The following is a 23,067-nucleotide window of genomic DNA, read 5'->3' on the forward strand; positions in this document are numbered from 1 at the left end:
GCTTTAATCAGAGGGGCGGACATTCAAAACTGTTTCCTCTCAGCAGAAAATGTGAGCGTTACAGGAGAACAGCAGAAATAAGAAACAATTACATGTCAAATTACATTCATACATTTCAATCTTTATCTTTTAGTTATTAATTACAATTGGATGAAATTCTAATGATTTTTGTTCATTGTGGAAATCTCATGAGCATTCAGTAGATCAAACTAAATCAAATGTGTTATAGAGGAGTTATTACATTGTATTAAACATGTTGTATATAATTCTGAATGTAATATGTATGTTTTTATTGTATTTTTGAAACAGTAGTTGATGACAATATGAAATGAATCATGTTTGAATGTGTGTTGTGTAAAGATGTGTTTGTGATCATGTGTTTAAAGTGCAGTTAGTGAAGGCTCAGAGGTTTTTGTGCAGCTGTTCTATTAGTTTGTATCACTGTGGTGGACTTTCGGCAGCTGACACCAGACTGGATGTTGGCAGTAAGTAAATCATCAAATCATCATTTTAATGTTTTATGTGTTTTTATAATGTGGAATGTGTAAGTTTTATGTTGAATTGACACACATATGAGTTCAGTGATTTCTCTCACTTATTTTATTTATATTTCATTATTTATTAATAATATCTGATTAGACAGATTGAATAATTTGGCTGTTTTTCCAGAAATGAAGGTGAACTTTAAAGACACTTAATTGACACTTTGTCAGCACATGTGAATTTGTTGCTGGTACAGAAGTGAGATGTTATTCAGTTTTTGGAGATGTTAAATGACTCTGTGTTTAAATGACGAACATTATCAAGAGTTCATAAAAATGCTCCTTCAATATGAAATGTTTCTTAATGTAATATGTAACATATAAAGTTTTACTGGAGGAATTCTTTCACCAAATTAACTGTTAAAAGTTCATCATTGTACAGAATTTTCTTTTCTATTCTCTTGAGGTTGGGCAATGTCTTTTCATAGTTATTTCTTAATGTAGAAAGAGAAATTTATGAAGGAAAATATTCTTGAACTTTTGTGTAAGTCAAGCTGCAAACATATAAAGATATGTGAACTTTATTCATCATTTCATCATTTTGGTCATTCAGAGTCTTTGGGGAAATAAATTGTTCTTTATATGATTGAACAGATCAACATGAAGAAACAAACTTGCAGTTTAATGTTGAAAGTTTTCAATGATATCTTTAAAGATCTTCAAAATCTAATTGATTTAGTTTCAATCTGGAGAAAGAAATCTTTTCTTCTTTTGAAGTTGTCTATTGTGTATTTGTCAGGCATCACTCGTCCTAAAGTGAGCGTCCTGCCGCCCTCCAGTGAAGAGATTTCCACAAAGAACACAGCAACACTGATGTGTGTGGCCAACAAGGGCTTCCCCTCAGACTGGAGCCTGAGCTGGAAGGTGGACGGGAGCAGCAGGTCTGAGAAGAGCAGTGCTGGGGTCCTGGAGAAGGGCGGTCTGTACAGCTGGAGCAGCAGTCTGACTCTCTCTCAGGACGAGTGGATGAAGGCGGTCACAGTGAGCTGTGAGGCCAAACAGAAAGAGCAGCTGTCAGTCACTGGAGAAGTGAGGAGAGATCAGTGTTCTGAGTACACTGTAAAATCCAATAGCTTTCCTGACTCACATATACTAGTTAACTTTACTCCGTTATATAAAATACATACTTCTTACTAGTTGTTTTGAGTTACAGTCAATTGCATGGTGAAAAAAGCTATTTACTTATTGTTTTGAGTGAATATAACTTTGTTGAAGTTATCTTAACTTGCTTAGAGCGACTATTTGGAACTCAACCTACACTGTAAATTCCAATAGTTGTCATAACTTGCATAAATGAGTTAGCTGTAGTCGGTTATAAATAATTACAAAGTAACGGTTAATTGCATGGTGAAATAAGCTATTTACTTATTGTTTTGATTGAATATAACTTTGTTGAAGTTATCTTAACTTGCTTAGAGCGACTATTTGGAACTCAACCGAAGAACAAGCAGGGCTGGGTGTGAGCATGTTCAGTAGAAGTCACCAACGGTTAGTCTCGTGCTCAAGACCACAGTGGTGCCTGTCGGACTGTGCTGACGCATTTGCTGAAAAGTTAATGATTTCATCGCTTGTCGAATAATAAGGTAAGTTTTCAAACGAATTAGGTTAATATTTGTGTGTGAATTTGTGTTTCTGTCCGCTGCCTCCACATTAGCTTTTGTTAAACATTCACAAACCTTTATTGTTTTACATAGTGTAGCCTAAGGCAGGCCTAACTTACTTTTTTCCTTGTAAAAATTTTAAATTGTGATCTGTGTGTGATATGTGATCCCTTTTAACCAAAGACACATTTCTAACACTGGTTGATAGATAATAAAGTTTTTTTTTTTTTGTTTTGTTTTTTATTTGAGCGGGCAGAGCACTTGTTCGGGCATATTTTAGGCGACATTCCCCACGTTTGAAAATCTATTTTAACTGAAAGTAGAAATACTCACATTGTTAATGTAGTAGCTATACAGTTAATTTTAGTTTTCCCGAGTTGATAGTGTATTTTGGTCGAATGTTGGGTATTAACAACACAGACATATCCGAGTAACAAATTAATGTTGGCCTATCGATTACATTTGCTGCATCAGTCCTTCCAGAAAACGCGGAGATTATTGGTGATTGTTGCGGACAAAAAACCTTGAATATGCGAGCTATTTATGCAGTTTTATGCGATAAAATTGTGGGAACTAGCAAAAAATTTCGTCACCTCAGAACGTTCCCATGGCAACAGGTGAAAGGGTGAAGGTGAAGAGGAGACTGCTTTTGTGGAACAAACGCAACATTTTTCAACTTTCTGCTAAGATATATGTGACTTTTTTGCAACGAAAATGTGGGGATTATGAAATCATGCAAGCTCTGCATATTTTGCGCGGAAATCTTTAATTTATGCGTCGTATTTGAAAAAAAAATGCGGACTTTGGCTGATAGCCTAATGCTTTGAATCATGCGATCGCTAATCGCGTTTTTCTGGATGGACTGGGGCTTTTTGTAAGCTAGGCTACACAGTTTGCAGCCATATTGGTCGGACGATTAAGAGAACATAAGTAACTTTACTACTAGTTTCTGTTTAATCTATTGCAAACTTGTGTAAAATAGATGAAAGAAACGTTGTGGTTTATGTATGAAACGTCTGAATTATACTTTCTTCTTTCCTCTAAAAATTATCATCTCGTAGCACAGGTTCAGATTTATCTTGTGACTCTTGCAAAAGTCTTGAAGATCAAATAATTTAAATAAAATGCTGCTAATGCACTGATTTATCAGAATGTACTTTAAACGTTTTTTTAGTATAAAGCTAGTCACAAACCAACACTTTCTTTCCAACAAGTACTATTATTTCTTTAAGTAAATGTGGTTGCTAATATTGCTGTAATTATACTTAAGTCAGGATTGTTTATATAAATTTTTCGAATTGTTTAAACTCAATCTGAATCTTCAAATATTCATAAGAGGATATATACCTTTTTATATTTATATTGGAAAACAAGCAATTTTCTGTAATGCTTTTAAAGTATACACATGTGTCTTTAATCTACAAATCACATGACTGTAAGTGGAGCTTTCTTTTAACTAAGACATTCTTTGTCCTTTACAGAAGTGCTTGTGACAACTGCCTTGAGGGCTCTTCACAGCTGCTTTGTCAGTGCGGGCTGGAGTACACTGGAGGTAAGAAGTAGACAACATTTTGGAGGATATTATATAATATATATATATATATATATATATATATATATATATATATATACTCTGTGGTACCACCTAAACAGAGGTGGTACCACAGAGAGTGGAGCCATACCGTACCATGCAGTGGAAAAACATCAATATAGTCAAACCATGGGTCACAGGAGGGGCGGGATGTTGATCAGCCTGCAAATCTTCCTTCCTTGTCAATGACACAGCCTATCAAACAACCGAAACCAACATCTGCACCCTGTGTGTTCAATGCTACTTTAAAGTCACCTAGTCCGTGCTTGTAAAATATCTACCGCGACTTGTAGCGTCATCTCAAGTTTTTAACCGAGTGAAGTCTGTGCGATTGAACACATGCACATAAGAGCGACCGAAGACTTACAACTTACACCTAAAATTTCCACTTACAATAATTTCTTGCAGATGCAGTGGACCTGTAAGCAGTGTATTTTTCTACAGACAAAAGAGGACAGTTGTTGAAACACTATACGCCTAAAACATGGAGGCTTTACTCGGCAACAACCAATACCATGTCTTCATCACGATTGCTTATGCACCTTCCCACTCGCGGAGACGGGAGATTGTGGAGGCTGAACTTCCAGTGAAAACCCTGAAGGAGCGCTGGCCAGCCCTTTTTACAGAAAGACAAGTACGTACTGATGTTTATGTTTTTTTCTTTTTCTTTTTCATGACATAGTGTGTATTTAGGTTTTAGGACTGGTAACCAAAGGTTTTCCAAAATTTCCAAACTGGCTCAAGCCAGTCTACTCACTCACATTTCTTTCCTGTGTCTTGTAGGTGTTTGCTGAGTTCAACAGGATAGCTGCGACTAACTTGAATAGTGACTTTTTTGGTGCTATTGACCGCTACACACCACGCTTTCTTGCAATTTTCAAGTCCAAGAAAGGAAGTGTTGGAGAGAAACTGGCTGAAATTGTGCAACAAATTGATTCAAGGGTCAGTCTACTATAGACTTATTAAGTTTTTGCTGTGGATTAGATTAAATAACTACTCCAATTGGCAACTGTTCTCTGCACTGTTAAGCATACATGGTGGCACCTTTTTCATATACACTTTTAAAAATGTGTTTTTGTATTGTAACTTTTGAATGTTGCATAATCTTCAACTTTATTTGTTCTATCCACTTCTAGAAACCAGATGTGACAGCAGTGCGTACCCTTGTTCTCCAAGGCATCTCTGTTCTGCTTGGTGATGACTCCAGTACATTCTACAGCACCTGCTTTGTAAGTTCTCACATCTTAAAGGAGCACATACTGTATATCACTGTGAGTTCAGAACAAAGATGGGCTGCATGCTGTGACAGTTCAGTGTATACCAGCAGGGTGATGCTACCAGCCTAGCTCCTGTGAAATTATAGAAATACAACTTTTGCATATTTAAGATTCAGACGAGATAAAAACAACAACACAACAACCCACTTGTCATGCTGCAATTGTGGGTTTTGCACAAGAGGTAGAACATTTCTCTCCCTCACATACACTAGCTGTAACAGCAATAACATCTGAATAAGTTGTATATCAGGACAGACATCAGAGCTTAATTTTATTCATGTTATTAAGCTGGGTGTAAAGTGAAAACTTAAATAAAAATAGGCTGGAGGGAAGTGTTGGCAGGACAGACGACTTGATGACAATTGATAATGTCCATCAACATTTACCTGTTGTAATTTTGTTTTTCTTTGGTTGTATACAGGATTCTGACAGTAATGAGGCCTGGGCTCAGGTATCTGTAGGGTTGTTGACTGTCATCAGTGAAGATGCGCCCCTCTCTCCAAATCATCTCCATCTTGACCCGGTGTCTACTGCCATCATTCTGGAAGGAGGTATTGTAATGGACAATCTCGAGAACCTACCTCAAGCACTTTGCCTCTTGTTTGGACTCTCATATGCGCTACACTTGGACTACCCAAAACCAATGAAAAACACATTTGGTTTTATTCAACGAGTGATGCTTGGCCTGGGAGAGAACAAACTCCCCCCCAAACTTCAAAGTCTTAAAAATCTCCTGTTGAGTTAGAATGGTAAAATTCAAGAGTGACATTTGGCATACAATCTCATTTGTTTATGAAAGTGGGTCCAGTTGCTTTTAATTGTTAAAGGAACACGCCGACTTTTTGGGACTTTAGCTTATTCACCGTATCCCCCAGAGTTAGATAAGTCCATAGATACCCTTTTCATCTCTGTGCGTCCCGTAACTCTGTCTGATGCACACACCGCTAGCCTAGCTTAGCACAAAGACTGGAAGTAAATGGCTTCAGCTAGCATACTGCTCCCAATAAATCACAACATAACGCCAACATTTTCCAATTTAAATGTTGTGATTTGTATAGTCAAATCACAATTTGTATTGGGAGCAGCATGCTAGCGAAGCCATTTACTTACAGTCTTTGTGCTAAGCTAGGCTAGCAGTTGATGCGTCAGACAGAGTTACGTGACGCATGGAGATGAAAAGGGTATGTATGGACTTTTCTAACTCTGGGAGATACGATGAATAAGCTAAAGTCCCAAAGTCGACGTGTTCCTTAAACTAAATTAAGGCACTCCTTTCATATTGTTTTATATCAGCCACTGGGTTCATCAGCAAGTTACATTTAGAGGCTGCAGTTCATTCATACATGTGTGAGATCTGTTGGCATTGTTATTACCCTGTCATTTTTGTACACTAACTGGATGTCACTTGTCCTTGTCAGCAGTTCATTCTTTGCCAAGTTTGTTCTTTAAACTTTATTGTTATTACAAAAGCAAAGCAGTTGTTCAGGATTGTTAAATAAAAGGTCAGAGTTGGAATAGTTTTTCCACAAAAGAAAGTTTTGTGTACTGTATTTTATTGGAAGATTATTGAAGAACAATTTTGGTACCGATGTATATGTGCAGATAGGCAAACACTCAGTCCAACAGAGTCTGTTGTTCACACCCCTGGGTGTTGCTTTCACTCTGCCATAAAATATAAAAATAAAAAAAATCTTCAAAAGTACAGTGTAATAAGTGTGTCTGGTTTTGTGAGAAGACATATTCTGGGGTTGGCGCTAATACCTTGATATTGATCAGTTTAGTCTGAATTTTGTCTTCAAGTGGTACTGATAGTATAGTAATGACTAACATTTTAATCTCTTCAAAACCAATTAGTATCTCTATCAGCTATCTAAAGTACAGATTTGACTGTTTTCCCAGTAAACATCTCTGTACCGGATACACTCATAAAATCAAGTATATTTCTCAAAAATTCATACTCCTATAAATAATACGGTTAAAAAAAATTTCAATTACTTATCGGCCAAGTCAAGAAGTCAAAATCCTGAAATCCTGCCTAAAATTTGATTGATTTGAAATAACAAGGTTTATCTGTACCAATAAGATGATAAAATATAATCAGAATAAATGTCAAGGTAATGCATACTTTATACCAGATTCAAAAGGTTTTAGTACTTAGATTTTAACATTGGAAAATAAATACCAATGGTTAAGTTTCAAAGAATAAACCTGTTTCAAGTATAATGTGGTTGTGTGTTAAATATTCCTATTTTATGATACTTCCTGGTACATTTATGTGACACATAGTGAGTTTGCAGAACAGAGTTAACATATAGGTGAGCATTTGGTGTTTGAGATTGTTATTCTGAATAACAACAATCTCAATGTCAATTGATTACTGTAAATTGAAAAAGGTAAAATGAATGTATGAAGTGCTTAATTTACAGAAGTAAGAGTTACTATCAAATACGCTCTTCAAGTAACTAAAAACAAGAAATTCTAAGTTGCAAGAATTGTCACATTAGTTAGCCCAACTTAAATAATTGTGTTTAGAGTACACACAAAGCAAAGTTCACATGGTATTACTTAGTTGTTTGAAATAGTAATTCTGTGTAGTCTATACTAAGTCAGGAGTACATCTTAAGTAAATTGTCAAGTACACTGCACACATTTTTTTTAGTAACTTAAACTCAAGAGTAAGTTTACTATACTAAACAAGGATTTGTTACTACAACACGCAATACCTATTCCACTGTACTTAGTTTTTTAAGTGCAATCGGTTTGCATGCTTTTTTCAAGTAAGCTGAACTAATTGGATTTTACAGTGTAGATCCTCTGGATTCTCTTCTGCTCTTCTCACTCATGTCTCACATGGAGACTAACAGTGACTTCTATTCACACAAGTATATGTGTACTTTTGTCTTTCAGATTTCTCTTGTCAAAATTCAATAAACTTATAAAATATTACATTATTTGAAGTTTCCTGTCTTTGTTTAAAAGTTGATTTATTGATATTATTTGTGTCATTAGTTAGATCAGGACTTTCTCTCACATTTTATAAATAATCTTCACTCAATGAAGCATGAAAACACCTGCAGAGACATTATGAAACAAGATCATGAAGTCAAATTAGGGAAGTCAAACATATGGTGTTCTCAGTAAATGCATCAATTTATGAACAGATTTTGAAATATAAACATACAGGATCCAGCATGATTGAGAATGTTTCAAAGATTATTTTGTGTCCTTTAATGAAAACAAGTAAATCTGATGTTTTGCAGACAGGAGTTGAACATGTTGTTTAAGTGTTGATGGTATTATGATCATGGTTCGAATTACGTGGGAGCCAGTGGGAGCTGAGCTCCCATAGAGAGAGGATGAGCTCCCATGAAAGCAGTAAAATCATACACCTGTGGGGGTCTCTAAAAATCATCAGCACCATTATTTTAAATTACAAATAAAGCATTTTTTCCTTAAATATATTCCTTCAATGTTTATGTTAACCCTTTTGCACGTATGATCGATCAACACCGGTGTGATTAGAACGGTCAGTGCATCACGTGATCAACTGCTAAATTCAAACGTGCTTTCGCGCTTTGGCTGGCGCTGAGCCAGAGACAGACGCGCTCAGTGCTGCTGTCATGTATCACAACTAGGGTTGTGCCGATGGATATCATCGTCCATCGTGATGGCTGACCAACATCACGATGTAGAGCCACCATCGTGATGCCACGCCCCCCTTTTGCGAGTCTTGCTAGTGTGATTCACTAATCCTAGTCTCTTCTATTAACCTAAAAACTTTGCAGGGATTGCTCTGTAAATTAAATTGAGAATATAACTAATGCATATATGCTATTTTAAATACTGTAGTATATGCCAGAGACGTGACGTGTTAGTCTGTGAAAATACCGTGTCAGGCTACACAAATATTGATCTTGACATTGTTAGCTTCTTGTCTTTTTTTTTACATGTCTTACACTGTACATTTAGATTAAAATATTTTATGTTGTAGGCTACAAGAAAATAGCCTTTATTAATTAATTATTAGTAGTTGTAGTGTCGCAGAAAATCTTGCTGTCACATAGCTCTTGTATAGGCACTGAAGCGGCAGTTTAAGATAAACCCAGACCAGCGAACGTCAAATAACTTTTGTCTGGTTAATACTTTTAAAGAAAAATTTCCTTGGCCATAAATCCATAATGTCAAATCAAATGAAAGAAACAAGGTGAATATGAATAACACACATTTATTAAAACATAGAAGAACAAGAAAACGGGACTCAGACCTAAACTCGGCATTAACATTTCACTTATAATTAGCAGCACAATTAACTTCAGCGCAGGCTACAAAATAAATTATGTTATTGAAATATTGTAAAGTGGTCATATGAACTACACAAATGAACGTTTAAAAAAATAATATGCAAAATCGAATAGCTCCGCAACGGATGGCGAAAAATGCGTAAAGAAGTCTAATATCTTTCACCATAGACCATGTTTAAATTTCGATGTTTCTGGCCAGAAATACCAACATATCTAGCACGTGCAGGCAAGGTGGCATATTCTGCTGGATGGCGCACACGCAAGTGGTCATGAAGATTGGTCGTCTGCCCATCTTTTGCGCGGATCACACATGAGCAGATCTTGCACAAAACTTCGGACGGGTCCCTTGGCTGTCCACTCTCATCAGGTCTAAATCCAAAAAATTGCCATATAGGCGAAGTAGTACCCTTTTTAGCAACCAACACCAACGCCATTGTATCAACTCTACGTGGAAGGAAGCTACTTTTTTTTTCTTACGCGCAATATATTAAAAAGCCCGGATGAGTACTAATTAGTTGAGCTAGTAAAATAACGAAATTATAGTTTTTCAGTAGAAAAAAAATATCTATGTAAAGAGATATATTAAAATAAAAAGTGCTTAAAAGTGCACAACTCTCCATAAGTGGAAGAAATATTTTTCCCCCTTACGTGCAACCTATTGGAAAGCGCGGATGAGTCAGTTGGGATAGTAAAATAACGAAATTATAGTTTTTAAGTGGAAAATAGTATTTATGTAAAGAGACATATTAAAATAAAAAGTGCACAACTCTTCTTAAGTGAAAGCCAAAAAAAAAAAAGCTTCACGTGTCATGCAACCTACTGATAAAGCGCCGACGAGTCATTAGTTGGATTAGTAAAATAACGAAATTATAATTTTTCATATCATTTTTGAAAATTATATGAAATTATATAACCCCCCCGCCCCACCGACGATATCATCGTCCATCGCGATGTTTTACTGTCAACATCGTCAACTGCCAATTTAGGGGACATCGCCCAACCCTAATCACAACCATAGACAGATCAACTGTTCTGTGTTTTCAACCACATAATGTTTATTTTAGGTTTCAGACATTTAAATACACATAAGTACTAGCAAAAAAATATTTTGAGTTTGTAAAATACACACTGATGTCTAGGGAAGCGGCAATAATAATCCTTTCCATTAACGTTACGTTACAATAAGACACGTTTTCATATCAGATACACATTGTGTAAGTAGCTTTACATTTTACTCTATTCTTCTCCCAGTTCACCGGCCACTTACTTTCATGTATTTCGTGAGAAGTTGAGGAATTGACGTGTTGTAAAATAACATGGCGCCGCCCATCGCACATACAGCTCAACTAACTTGCGATCGTTATAAAGGCGTTTAAACAACAAAACACATCCACTTGCACATATTTGACAATCGGAATATCAGTGTTTCATGTTATAGCTAATACATTTGTGAATATTTTGTATAAAAAAGGAAAAATGACATAAAAGCAGATCATCATTCATTCAGCGCTGTGTTATGGTTACGCTGTGTAACGTGACAAGCAATGATGCGTCACCATGGAAACATTAAAGTGACAGGTTCTAAATAACGGTCACCTAGAATAACTCACGCTGGGGGATCAGTTAGAATATTTTAGAAATAGTGTAAAGTTCAGAACCAGCAACCATGCCACCAAAAATAAAAAGACTGCTACCAACATCAGGTACAACTTTGGCAAAATTCGGTTTATTTAAAAAAACAAAAACATCATCAGAGGACAGTCTACTCGTTTCTCTACTCCTGTATTAATAAACATTGAAATCAAAAGAATCAAGTGCAGTGTTAAGCAATTATTTATCACACACACCACGCCTGCTTATAGGCTACTTTTTTTTTTTTTAAGAGACCCCCACAAAGATGAAATCATAATTCGAACCCTGATTATGATGGTGAACATCTGCTGATGGAGCTGCTCTATTCTGAGAGGAACACAATCACTCCAACCTGATGATGCAAATATTTGAACTCAGTTTCACTGTTTGACTCTTTATTGTGTGAAATGAGACAGTTGAGTTTGACTAATGGAGAGATGAACTTTGATCATATTCATCAGTTTACACTGAGTCTGATCTCATCAGTCATACTGACCTTATGAATGTTTCAATCAACTGTTCAAAACTCAGTATTAGAGTTGGGGTACTCGAGTCACGAGCCCAATTTTAATGGACTTCAACTTGTCATGGACTCGGATACATTTTTACTCTGACTCGAGCTTTTGGCACTTGGGATTTTTTCCTGAGTCCAACCGAGTCCACGACATTTTATTTCAATGCAATAAACAAAATGAATAAATAAAAATAACGAAACAGAAATAAATGGACACTCTGTCGTATCACCCCTGATGTCGTAGACCAGTGGAGGGACATGCATTTAAAGTCTGGGCCTTCAGTGTGATTCATGCCATTAAGAAAACACAGTTTCACAATGATTAAGACACCTTGTGTATTTGGGCATCATACATTATGTCACAGCTAACTAATAATTCCAATTTACGTTTTAAAAACATGTCCACGCACGAAAGCCAGAACTTCAAGAACTCAAGCAAGCCATTCTTCAACTTCAAACAGACAATCAAAAATCATAATGTTTCATATGAATCTATTAAGGAGGTCTATAATACCTGGAAAAATCTATTCTAGTAATATTTTCGATTTAAGTGTTTCTTGCAATAAATTTAGTTTCATGAGGGTTCACTGTTATGATGCGTTCCATTCAAGTTGGATGTGAGATATTCCAACTTGATATCTCCGACCATAAATGCAATCCATTCCCCGATATTCAGAACTGCAATGCTCTCGTTAGCTTAGCAGGGGTTTGACTCTCATTAGAGATGTCTCCTAGCAACCCAACTGATAAACAATGCTGCAGCACTATGTCTCCTAGCAACCCAACTGATAAACAATGCTGCAGCACTATGTCTCCTAGCAACCCAACTGATAAACAATGCTGCAGCACTATGTCTCCTAGCAACCCAACTGATAAACAATGCTGCAGCACTATGTCTCCTAGCATCCCAACTGATAAACAATGCTGCAGCACTATGTCTCCTAGCAACCCAACTGATAAACAATGCTGCAGCACTATGTCTCCTAGCAATGCAACTGATAAACAATTCTGCAGCGCTATGTCTCCTAGCAACCCAACTGATAAACAATGCTGCAGCGCTATGTCTCCTAGCAACCCAACTGATAAACAATGCTGCAGCACTATGTCTCCTAGCAACCCAACTGATAAACAATTCTGCAGCACTATGTCTCCTAGCAATGCAACTGATAAACAATTCTGCAGCGCTATGTCTCCTAGCAACCCAACTGATAAACAATGCTGCAGCGCTATGTCTCCTAGCAACCCAACTGATAAACAATGCTGCAGCACTACATTTGTACTTCAGGTGAACGATTATCAAAAGAGATTATAATGTTTTATACTCTTGTTTCTGCAGGCGTTTGTTAAAACTGACACTGAAATCTCAAGCAGCCAAATTTACACTTAGAAAACTCCTGATGTTATATGTTATATGAAGGCAAAAAGCACTTACCAATTTACTCTATGAAAATCAGCTATCCTTTCCTGATTAATAAATTAAGCAATCACACGGTCATGCAGAACATCTCGTGTTTTTAAATCCACAAGGATCTCTTTCTCAATGGCAATACCAGCAGTGATGACAGCCGACTCGTCAGACAGCTTGATCTTGTGCATTTCGCTCTTGAAATACGTACATCACTTAAAGTGTGATTGTGTCACTCAAGGCCAGCTAGAACTCCTCCACCGGGACATATCAAGTCGAGTGTTTTTTTATTGTCGTTCAACCATATACAGTTAGTGCAGTACACAGCGAAACGAGACAACGTTACTCCAGGACCATGGTGCTACATAAAACAACATAGGACAAACACAGAACCACATGAGACAACACAGACTAAATAACATTTCGACATAAAGTACTCGTGCAAACGTGTGCAAAAAAGCACGGGACAGTACAATAAATTACTAAAAGGAACAGGACAATAGACACAGTAAGAGACAGTGCAGCCCCAACCAGTACACATTTGTAATCTGAGAAGTGCAAAAAGATGACACTTTCTAAAAATGCAAAATGTAAACATAACATACTATGAAATAGTGATCTATGGACAACATTGAGGTAGCAGCAAGTTATAAGTGACAATGAATTAAAGTACAACTCTGGATATGTGCAAAAGTTGGATGGTGTACAGGTGTGTGTGTGTGTGTGTGTGTGTGTGTGTGTGCCAGTCCAGTCCCTGAGTATTGAGGAGTCTGATGGCTTGGGGGAAGAAGCTGTTACACAGTCTGGCAGTGAGGGCCCGAATGCTTTGGTACCTCTTGCCAGACGGCAGGAGGGTGAAAAGTTTGTGTGAGGGCTGTGTGGGGTCATCCACAATGCTGGTTGCTTTGCGGAGGCAGCGTTTTGTGTAAATGTCTTTGATGGAGGGAAGAGAGACCCCGATGATCTTCTCAGCTGTCCTCACTATCCTCTGCAGGGCTTAACGGTCCAAAACCGTGCAAGTCCCAAACCAGGCAGTGATGCAGCTGCTCAGGATGCTCTCAATAGTCCCTCTATAGAATGTAGTGAGGATGGGGGGTTTGAGTTGTGCTTTTCTCAGTCTTAGAAGAAAGTAGAGATGCTGCTGGGCTTCTTGGTAATAGAGCTGGTGTTGAGGGACCAGGTGAGGTTCTCCGCCAGGTGAACACCAAGGAATTTGGCACTCTTGATGATCTCCGCAGAGGAGCCGTTGATGTTCAGCGGAGAGTGGTCACTCTGTGCTCTCCTAAAGTCAACAAACATGTCTTTTGTTTTGTCTACATTCTGAGACAGGTTGTTGGCTCTACACCAGTCCATTAGCCGCTGCACCTCCTCTCTGTTTGCTGACTCGTCGTTCTTGCTGATGAGACCCACCAGCAAGTTGTGTCATCGGCGAACTTGATGATGTGGTTTGAGCTGTGCGTTGCTGCATAGTCGTGAGTCAGCAGAGTGAACAGCAGTGGACTGAGCACACAGCCCTGGGGGGCCCCAGTGCTCAGTGTGGTGGTGGTGGAGATGCTGTTCCCGATCCGGACTGACTGAGGTCCCCCAGTCAGGAAGTCCAGGATCCAGATGCAGAGGGAGGTGTCCAGGCCCAGTAGGTTCAGGTTTCCATTCAGGTTATCCTTGCAAAATGATGGATGTGCTTGAAATGAATCATTGTGTAGGAAGAGATGTGATGAGAGAGAGAGCCACCAACCACCACCAGATAGGTATGAAAAGTTACGGCTGATGTAGAGTTGAGCTTGTTTGATGATTTGAGTGACAGGTTGAATATATATCAGGTAGGATGAGGAAGACCAATGGCCGAGCATCTTGATAGTGGACTCTGGAATACCTTGATGAGCGGCAGTAATAGCTGCTCCGATGCAAAATGAGTCCCCTGAGAAGATATAAGGGGAGAGAACACAGAGTTTTAGGGTATCGGTGAGGTGGTTTCTGAACCAGAAGGACGACATGGGGGCTAGGGATGTGAAAAATATGGGAGGAAATTTCAGATTTCTAGTGTGACCATAAAATGAAATGATCATGCACACTGGGAGATCAGAATCATTCACACATCAAAACGGAATCATAGTCTGTGGAACTTCTGGAAGCGAAATGGGAGAGGGAGTCAGCGATTACATTGGAAAAACCCAGGAATGTGTCTGGCTGAGATAATGAAGTTTGCAGGAAATGCTCTGAAACGCTGGCGGTGACGATGAATTTCAAAGAGAGCGGATGAGGGAGCGTAGGAAGCTGTATAAAAAAAATGCATCTGGCTATTTCCCTGTGAACCATGATCCTAGAATCCTACGGAGGGAGCTGCGTCCGTGAAAAGGGACATGTCATCCGGAGATTCAGGATTCTATTGTGAAAAAAGGAAATGCTTTTCCAGTGATTTAAAATCTGTGACCAGAGAGGAGGTCCGAGCAGCAGCCGTCATAGATTGATATGATGTCGGAGAGGTTGTCTACGGAATGGGCTAGTGTGAGGAGGCGGGAAACGAAGGAGCGGCCTTGAGGAATGATGCGCATGGCCAAATTGAGGTGGCCTAATAGGGACAGGAGTTTGTGTGATGAGACCCAAACTGACCGGAGAACCTGATCCTGTCGAGTTTCTTTAGGCAGGGAAGCTTACATGTTTAGAGAATCAAGCTTTATGCTGAGAAATTCGAGAGATGTGGCAGGGCCCATGTTTTTATATATAATTTGCCCCGTAAAATCAGCAGACCATGCATGGTCCATGACATGCAGCTCCAGTGGACTGAATTCCAGTATCTGATGCGAGATGCCTAGAGAGCTGTGATGCCCACAGAAATGAATCCTAGTGCCAGCTGCTGACGAGAGCTGCCCTGAAAGATTTTTTTTAATTTTTATATATATATATACATACATTAAGTGGAGCAAAAACGACAACATTCTTAACTTTGAAATCAATAAGGCATTTGGCAACATAGTTGAAAAAAGCATTAGGAGGGAGCTATGACTTACCAGCAGGAGCAATATGAAATGAATGAGCTTGATTCAGCACAGATTTTATCCAATGATTGCCAAACCTACTTACCTGCAACCAAATATAACGTCCCCGGCCACGTGCATTAAAAGTGTATCATGCTGAACAGCATCATGCTGAAATGTGTTGATACTTAAATTAAAAGTAATGTAGTTAGGCTGACATGAATGTTAAACTCATGTGCTTTGAAATTTGGAACATTGAAAAAGCCCTAATACTTGAAGATGCCCATAGATTGAAACATGGTCCGAAGAAAGATGAAAGTGAATGACTTATGAAGACATACAAATTAATTTCAGATGAGTTATGATGAACAGACAGTATAGGCAACGAAGGCCTAGATATAGGAAATGTTTACATCTGAACTGAAGTTTAATATGTTTTGGTAAAACACACACATATATTTATATATTATGCCAATAGAGCTAGATCTGTAAGAAACAATGAACTAAAACCTCACACATGCACAAACAAACATAAACAACTCCGGTTTGAACTACAGTTCAAACACTCACTGGGGAAACACACGACAAAAGGTAATTACAAAAAGTGTATTCATTATTCAAACTAAAGCTTATTTATGCGGAATATACAGTAATATATGTTATAAAACACAAGAAAACACTTACTTGTCCAGAGCAATGTCTCCTCCCTCCATAAACATTTCCTCTTCCTCAGAATCAACATATGACAAATCATCCATATTTTGTTCAGAAATTTCATCTCTAGACTCATCGCTTTCACAACGAATGGCTTCTTCTGTCACATTCTGGAGCGAAAATCTTGTTTTCCTGGTCTGTTTCGCCATTGTTCAATCTGAAAATCTGTAAACAGCTCCAAAATTACACTATTCAGCTTTTGCGCACAGACGCACAAATCACCTCGTGCTAGCAAGTAAACATTACGCACACACTTTTTAGAAACATTCTTGAAACTGCCCACTAAAGCCGCATATCATTGTTTTCAGAATTTAATTGGCTATACGATGCGCCAGTCATCCTCCCACTCGGCTGTAACTGGCTTGATCTTTACACACAGGAATGGGGGGAGGCACTTACATTTGACACAGACTATAGTTGGCTATTGAAGGCTTTGGACAGGGCATGGAAGCTCCTATTGGGTCAAATGAGGTGTCAATCAAAAGGTCAGAGTGCAGCATCCATTCTGATACTGGATATAGGAAATGTTTACATCTGAACTGAAGTTATGACAGAGAATATGTGAAAGAAAAGGTGCTTTGAAATGATGCAACAAGAGTCTGTGGATATTTATTGATGTAATAATGTGATTTGGACTAAACATTTTACTTGATTTGATCGTTTGGACATTTGACAATGTAACATCACCATTTTGTCGGGATGTTATGGATCAGTGGACTACTATGAGGCTTCATAGGTGAGTTGCCTAAATTTTGTTATTGTTTGTTTATATGTTGGTGGTCTGACAAAGATATAGATTGTACCTGCTGTTGTGATTGTATCTTAAAATGGTTTATATCAATAGAAAATCAAGAAATGTAGCTTTCCAATGATATGTAGCATGTGTACCAATTTACACAGAGCAGTTGTGTACATCGCATAGTTTTATTTTTAACATTTACAGGCCCGCCAGCGGGCTGTTAATATGAGATCTATAAATCCATGTCTTCTGAAGAGATATGATAGGTGTGGTTAAGAAACCGATCAATATTTAAGTCCTTTTTTACTATTAATATGCACAAAGTGTGAAGTAGTAAACGGATAGTAAAGGAAACAGCGGAGAGTTTACGGAAGTAAAAGCTGTTAGTGGATGCGAGCAGAGAAAACTGAGTGCAGAAAGAGGAATAAGACATCAATATCCAGTGGCACAAGTGTCTTCTGTGTGGAGAAGCATTCGGGCTTAAAGACTGATGTGAGTGAAACGCGGAAAGAAGGGGAAAGCGCAACCAGCGAACGGTCATCCCAGGGACGCTGATGGTAGGATCAAACATTCTCTAGTCAGGAAAGGGTTGATTATCTCTCTAATCTGTGCTATTTGAAGATGATCATGGACTATTTAGAAATTAATTGACTCATATTGTGAAACATTAGTGTTTGGAGGTAATGTACATATTGTTCATGTGTGTGTTTACACTAAGTAACAGTGAATTGTGACCACAAATTGTTTCAGTTTGTTAACACAATGTGTATTAGGCTTATTATGCTTAAACTTATTATGCTTAGACTTAGAAATAAGTGAATGTTGAGACAGTTGTGCATAAGAAAATTTTATTCACATAGTATTTTGTCTATATTTAAGTAAATGTTAATAGTAATGCTAGTGTTTATTTTTTGTTTCTTTAAGGTTATCAACCTAACAAAATCTATCAAAATCTAACAAAAGCTAAGAAAAGCTAACAAGTAAGAAAGATTCATCTAAGTGGTTAAGAAAGCAACTTAACAAGCAAATTCATGAAGGAAGCTAAATGAACAAACTGAAGTGATTATCTGGATTTGTGTACCACTGAATTGAATTGAAACTGAGTTTAATTGGACAATCTGAACCTTGGATCTGACTACTGTTTAATCTGTTATGGAATCTGTTGATAAATGAATACAAGTTGTGGAAAGTCCATATGGAATTGTTCCGTGCGTCCTTTTGAATGGCTGATGCTCATTTTCGAGTTAGAGGCAGATGCTGATGTGTAAAATTCCCTGGATAACTCGACACAAAGAATGCGATAAAAGGTGAACTCTTAGGAGGGCTGTTTGAACGTATTTATTGTAAAAAAGGACTTGTAATTTGATCTGTTTCTCACCCACACCAATAATATCACTTCCGAAGACATGGATTAAACCACTGGAGTCTTATGGATTACTTTTATGCTGCCTTTATGTGCTTTTTGAGCTTCAAAGTTTTGGTCACCATTGACTTGCGTTGTATGGACCTACAGAGCTGAAGATCTTAAATTGTGTTCTGCAGATGAAAGAAAGTCGTACACATCTGGGATGCATGAGGGTGAGTAAATGATGTGAAAATGATCATTTTTAGGTGAACTACCCCTTTAAGTTGCTAAGAGTAGGCTTGGGAATCGGTTCCAGGTTCCGGTTTGGAACCGGTTCCAAACTTTCCGATCCATCGGAATCGTACGCGTCCACACGTTAACGATTCCACTAACGATTCCTAATGTTCCGCTCCATCCATTCCGCGCCGCGCATGACGCCGGTCACAGTATGCGACTGGATCCATTCCCGCGTCGCGGCATGACGCTACAGTATGCGACTGGATTTTAAATCCCCAAAAGCGCGATAGCTACGAGACGTAAACGATCGAGAGTGTGGCTTAATTTTACAAAAAAGACGATCAGCAACATTCAGAGTGTAATCTTTGCAAAGCGTTCTCGCTAGGGGAGCACAACAAATATGCTCAAACACTTAAATAACATACATGGCATTAAATACCAGGAGTGCACTATATTTGACAGCCTGCGCTCCACAAACAATGGTAGGTAGGCTTATAAGTTATATCAAAACATTAATTCTAGATAAGTAACCAATGATCTTTTCTAACTAAATAGTCAAATTATGTGCAAATATTCGCTCGTTTAATTCATTGTAGATGGTGACAGTGACAGACAGCCTGGTGAGAGTAGCGAGAGAGAGACCCCTTTCACGCTAGCTGCTCAGGGAGCCAAGATGACAGAGGAAAGGGTGAACGAATGTCATCGCAAGGTTGTGAGGTTCGTTGTGAAAGGTTTGCACCCTTTCATGACAGTAGAGCAGGTCGAATTTCGGTAGGTGGGAGAAATACAATATTGTTATCAAGTAGTCTGTACGGGTGACCAGTACGTCCTGAAAAAAATCGGACAGCCCCGACCCCGTGAGCCGAGAGCCAATGTTCCGAATTCGTCCAAATTGTCCCGAAAATGATAGAACTAGAGCAGCAGTCCTTTTTCACCCAAAAGCGGCATGCTGAACAAAACACGCCGGTTTTCTCCGTATGCAATGTTAAACAAGCCTTGAAACACACAGCCCTTCTGTCAGTCAAATATCCTCCTGTCATCACGGAGTTGCAGGCGATAGCCTAAATCTTTTTTTTAATTAAGTAAATTTCATTGCAGTTTTATTGTTTTTAATAGCCTGCCTATCAGTGTTTTTCATAGGTTCGATTTAATGCTTAATCAGTATACAAATTAACGCTTTTCATGATCCCAGACTTTTGTGTAGCATGCTTGTTTACAAGACACACTACTCGTCTATGGAGAGTATATTTTTGAGAAGTATATAAAATGTAGACTGAAAGTATACTTTCTTATTTTTAGTTGAAAAGAAGTGTACTAATAGAACACTTTAATAAACTTTAAATTATTATTATCGCTGTATACAAGATCAGGTTCAGTTTTCATTCTCTAAAACCACTTTAAATTAGACATTCAAAGCCAACAACTCTCAAAGCCACCCTGTAAGTGTTCAGCAAATGGTACAGGAATCGATATGGGAATCGATAAGGAATCGCATCGATAAGCAGACTCGACAATGGCATCGATATCGATAATTTCTTAACGATGCCCATCCCTAGCTAAGAGTGTGACAGTAAATTTGGCATCTTCTCTCTTCAGAAAGTGTTTAATCCGCTGCTCTCTATTTGTTTTATAAGTGTAATAGTGGATTTCCCTGCTATCGTTTACTACATTAAGAATGTCTTTAAAAGATGCAGACAAGTGGAGTGATAAAAACAGAAATGTCCCGTGCTGTTTTACTAAATATCCTGGAACGCCTTTTTTCAATCAGACCGAAGGATCAAAACCGTTACATAATCACAAATAAAGCTGCAAGAGCATTCAAATATTTGATATTTTTTCTCTCGCTCTCTCTTTAGCGTGTCGGTCATTTTGACCCGGTCACCCGCAGCCCACTGACACAAGATCAGCTGATTCCCAATCTGGCCATGAAGGAAGTGATCGATGCTTTCATTCAGGAGAACGGCTGGGTGGAAGACTACTAAACACACACACACACGCACACACACACACATGTTGTGTTTCCATGTTTTATGGGGACTTTCCATAGACATAATGGTTTTTATACTGTACAAACTTTATATTCTATCCCCTAAACCTAACCCTACCCCTAAACCTAACCCTCACAGAAAACTTTCTGCATTTTTACATTTTCAAAAAACATCATTTAGTGTGATTTATAAGATGTTTTCCTCATGGGGACCGACAAAATGTCCCCACAAGGTCAAACATTTCGGGTTTTACTATCCTTATGGGGACATTTGGTCCCCACAAAGTGATAAATACACGCTCACACACACACACACACACACACACACTCGAACAGACTGCAGCAGAGTTCTCCGATACACAGAATGAATGAATTCCTCCCCTGTATGTTCATGCACTTTAATCTGTGGAGTTTTGCTTCAGAATATCGTCCCTATAGAGGCCACCGGCCCCGGGTCACCTCGCTCTCCGTCTGTCGGTCTCTCTTTCAAACTCTTTCGGATCAACGCTGGTCTCTCAGATACGATCAAACTGGAGATGAAATGAATTATTTTACCCATGCTCTCTCATCTTGACTTAAAGGGAAACTTCACCCAAAAATGCACATTTTGTCATCATTTACTCACCCTCATGTGGTACCATTCGTGTTTCTGTTTGTCATTTAAGGAAAGTTGATGTTGATTTATTCTACCAAGCTCCAAAAATAATCAAAACAGTGACGTCATACAAATGGCCCATATGACTTGTATGCTATAGTCATACACCAGCTTTGTGTGAGGAACAGACCGAAATTTAAGTCATTAATCGATCTCGCCTTTCGACGTTGGTATTGCAGAATTTGCAGTCGTGTGATATCACAAACCAAAGGCTTTTGGCATCAGTGATGTCAGACCTGGTGTGATGCGTTCTAAGGCGCCAAAAGAAGATTTTCAGTGAATAACTATTAATATATCAGTCTGGTTTTCGCACAAAGCTATCGTATTGCTTCAGAAGACTTGAAATATAGTGTCCACGTCGTATGAAGTACTTCTGTGATCACTTTTATGATGTTTTTTTAGTGCCTCGTTTAAATCCACACAAATACGCAAGCAGTACGGAAAAGAGCAGCTCGGACATTATGCTAAGTATCTCCTTTTGTATTTAACAGAAGAAAGAAAATAATACAACATGACGGTGAGTAATTGACGATAGAATTGTCATTTTTGGATGGACTATCCCTTCAAAAGACATGTCCAATTATCCCTTTCCATAGATTTGTTTTCAGATGTTTGACACTTTCAGTGTAAGACATTGGCTAATGTTGCTGTCACTGGGTTCAACAGTTAAGCGGTTGAATAATTCTACTGTTTAAAGCAAAAGACAATGCTGTAATTTCATTATTGAATGTGGAATTATAAACATCATTAATGAGACACTCATTAAGAAGAGGAAACGTCATCGTTGCACAAGTTGGTGTGTGTGTTTATTTGTGTGTGTGTGTGTGTGTGAGAGTTTATTCTTTAGGGGCTACTAGTCACTATAGATATCTATATGCAGAATGAATGCGCTATGCGAGTGTAAACAGGTATAACATGTAGAATGTTTCTAAGATACTTCTAAAGCTTGGGTTATGGCAGGATGATGATTATAAAGTTTTGTAATGAGCGTGTAATCCCCTACATGTATCCTGACTTTCATCCATCTGCTGGCTGCCAATCAAAACAAACTGAGAATCTGAGACATAAAGATGACATCATCATTGTTATGGTGTATAATACGTTTAATCTAACTTTGTATCTGTGTTAAAGAGAGAGGTAAGTGATCAGACTTTGGGGAAACTGAAATAGTTTTCTGTCAGACAGTCACACGGGCACACGTACACTTGTCCTGTGTAGTATCAGTATTGTTTTGGTCAGACAACTCTTGCTAGTAGCTGGATATTATGGTTCCAGATCTGTTCATCTGGCTCAGTTCAGAATATTACTGAGATGTAACTTATTTAGGTTTGATGCATGAAAAATAAATGTTTTTATTATAATTTTTTTTTATGAAATGTGTTGAATTGAGGCTTATTCTTTGCACACAAGCCTTTGTGCTGTTTCAAAGTTGTACTCATGATCCCAAAAAAGCAAATTAGATTCCTGTAGCCCAACTCTGATCATGTGTATACATTAGATGCACTATAAGACACATTGGGAAAGCATCTGGCAAATTAATTATCCAAAGGAG

At 38.2% G+C, this 23,067-nt stretch overlaps 1 protein-coding gene, 1 pseudogene and 1 gene segment (V, D, J or C); all 3 read left to right on the forward strand.

Annotated features, from left to right (window-relative positions):
* Window positions 1–23,067, forward strand: part of LOC127634237 (immunoglobulin kappa constant-like) — an 86,257-nt gene that overhangs the window by 10,162 nt on the left and 53,028 nt on the right.
* Window positions 162–1,796, forward strand: LOC127634086 (Ig lambda chain C region-like; annotated as a pseudogene).
* Window positions 4,219–6,086, forward strand: LOC127634087 (uncharacterized). The gene is made up of 4 exons (XM_052113505.1): window positions 4,219–4,368; window positions 4,518–4,676; window positions 4,871–4,963; window positions 5,433–6,086. The coding sequence occupies exons 1-4, from the start codon at window positions 4,219–4,221 to the stop codon at window positions 5,754–5,756; spliced, it is 726 nt and encodes a 241-aa protein (XP_051969465.1). The 3' UTR covers window positions 5,757–6,086.

Source organism: Xyrauchen texanus, chromosome 41, assembly GCF_025860055.1.
Source record: "Xyrauchen texanus isolate HMW12.3.18 chromosome 41, RBS_HiC_50CHRs, whole genome shotgun sequence".
Classification (NCBI taxonomy): Eukaryota; Metazoa; Chordata; class Actinopteri; order Cypriniformes; family Catostomidae; genus Xyrauchen; species Xyrauchen texanus.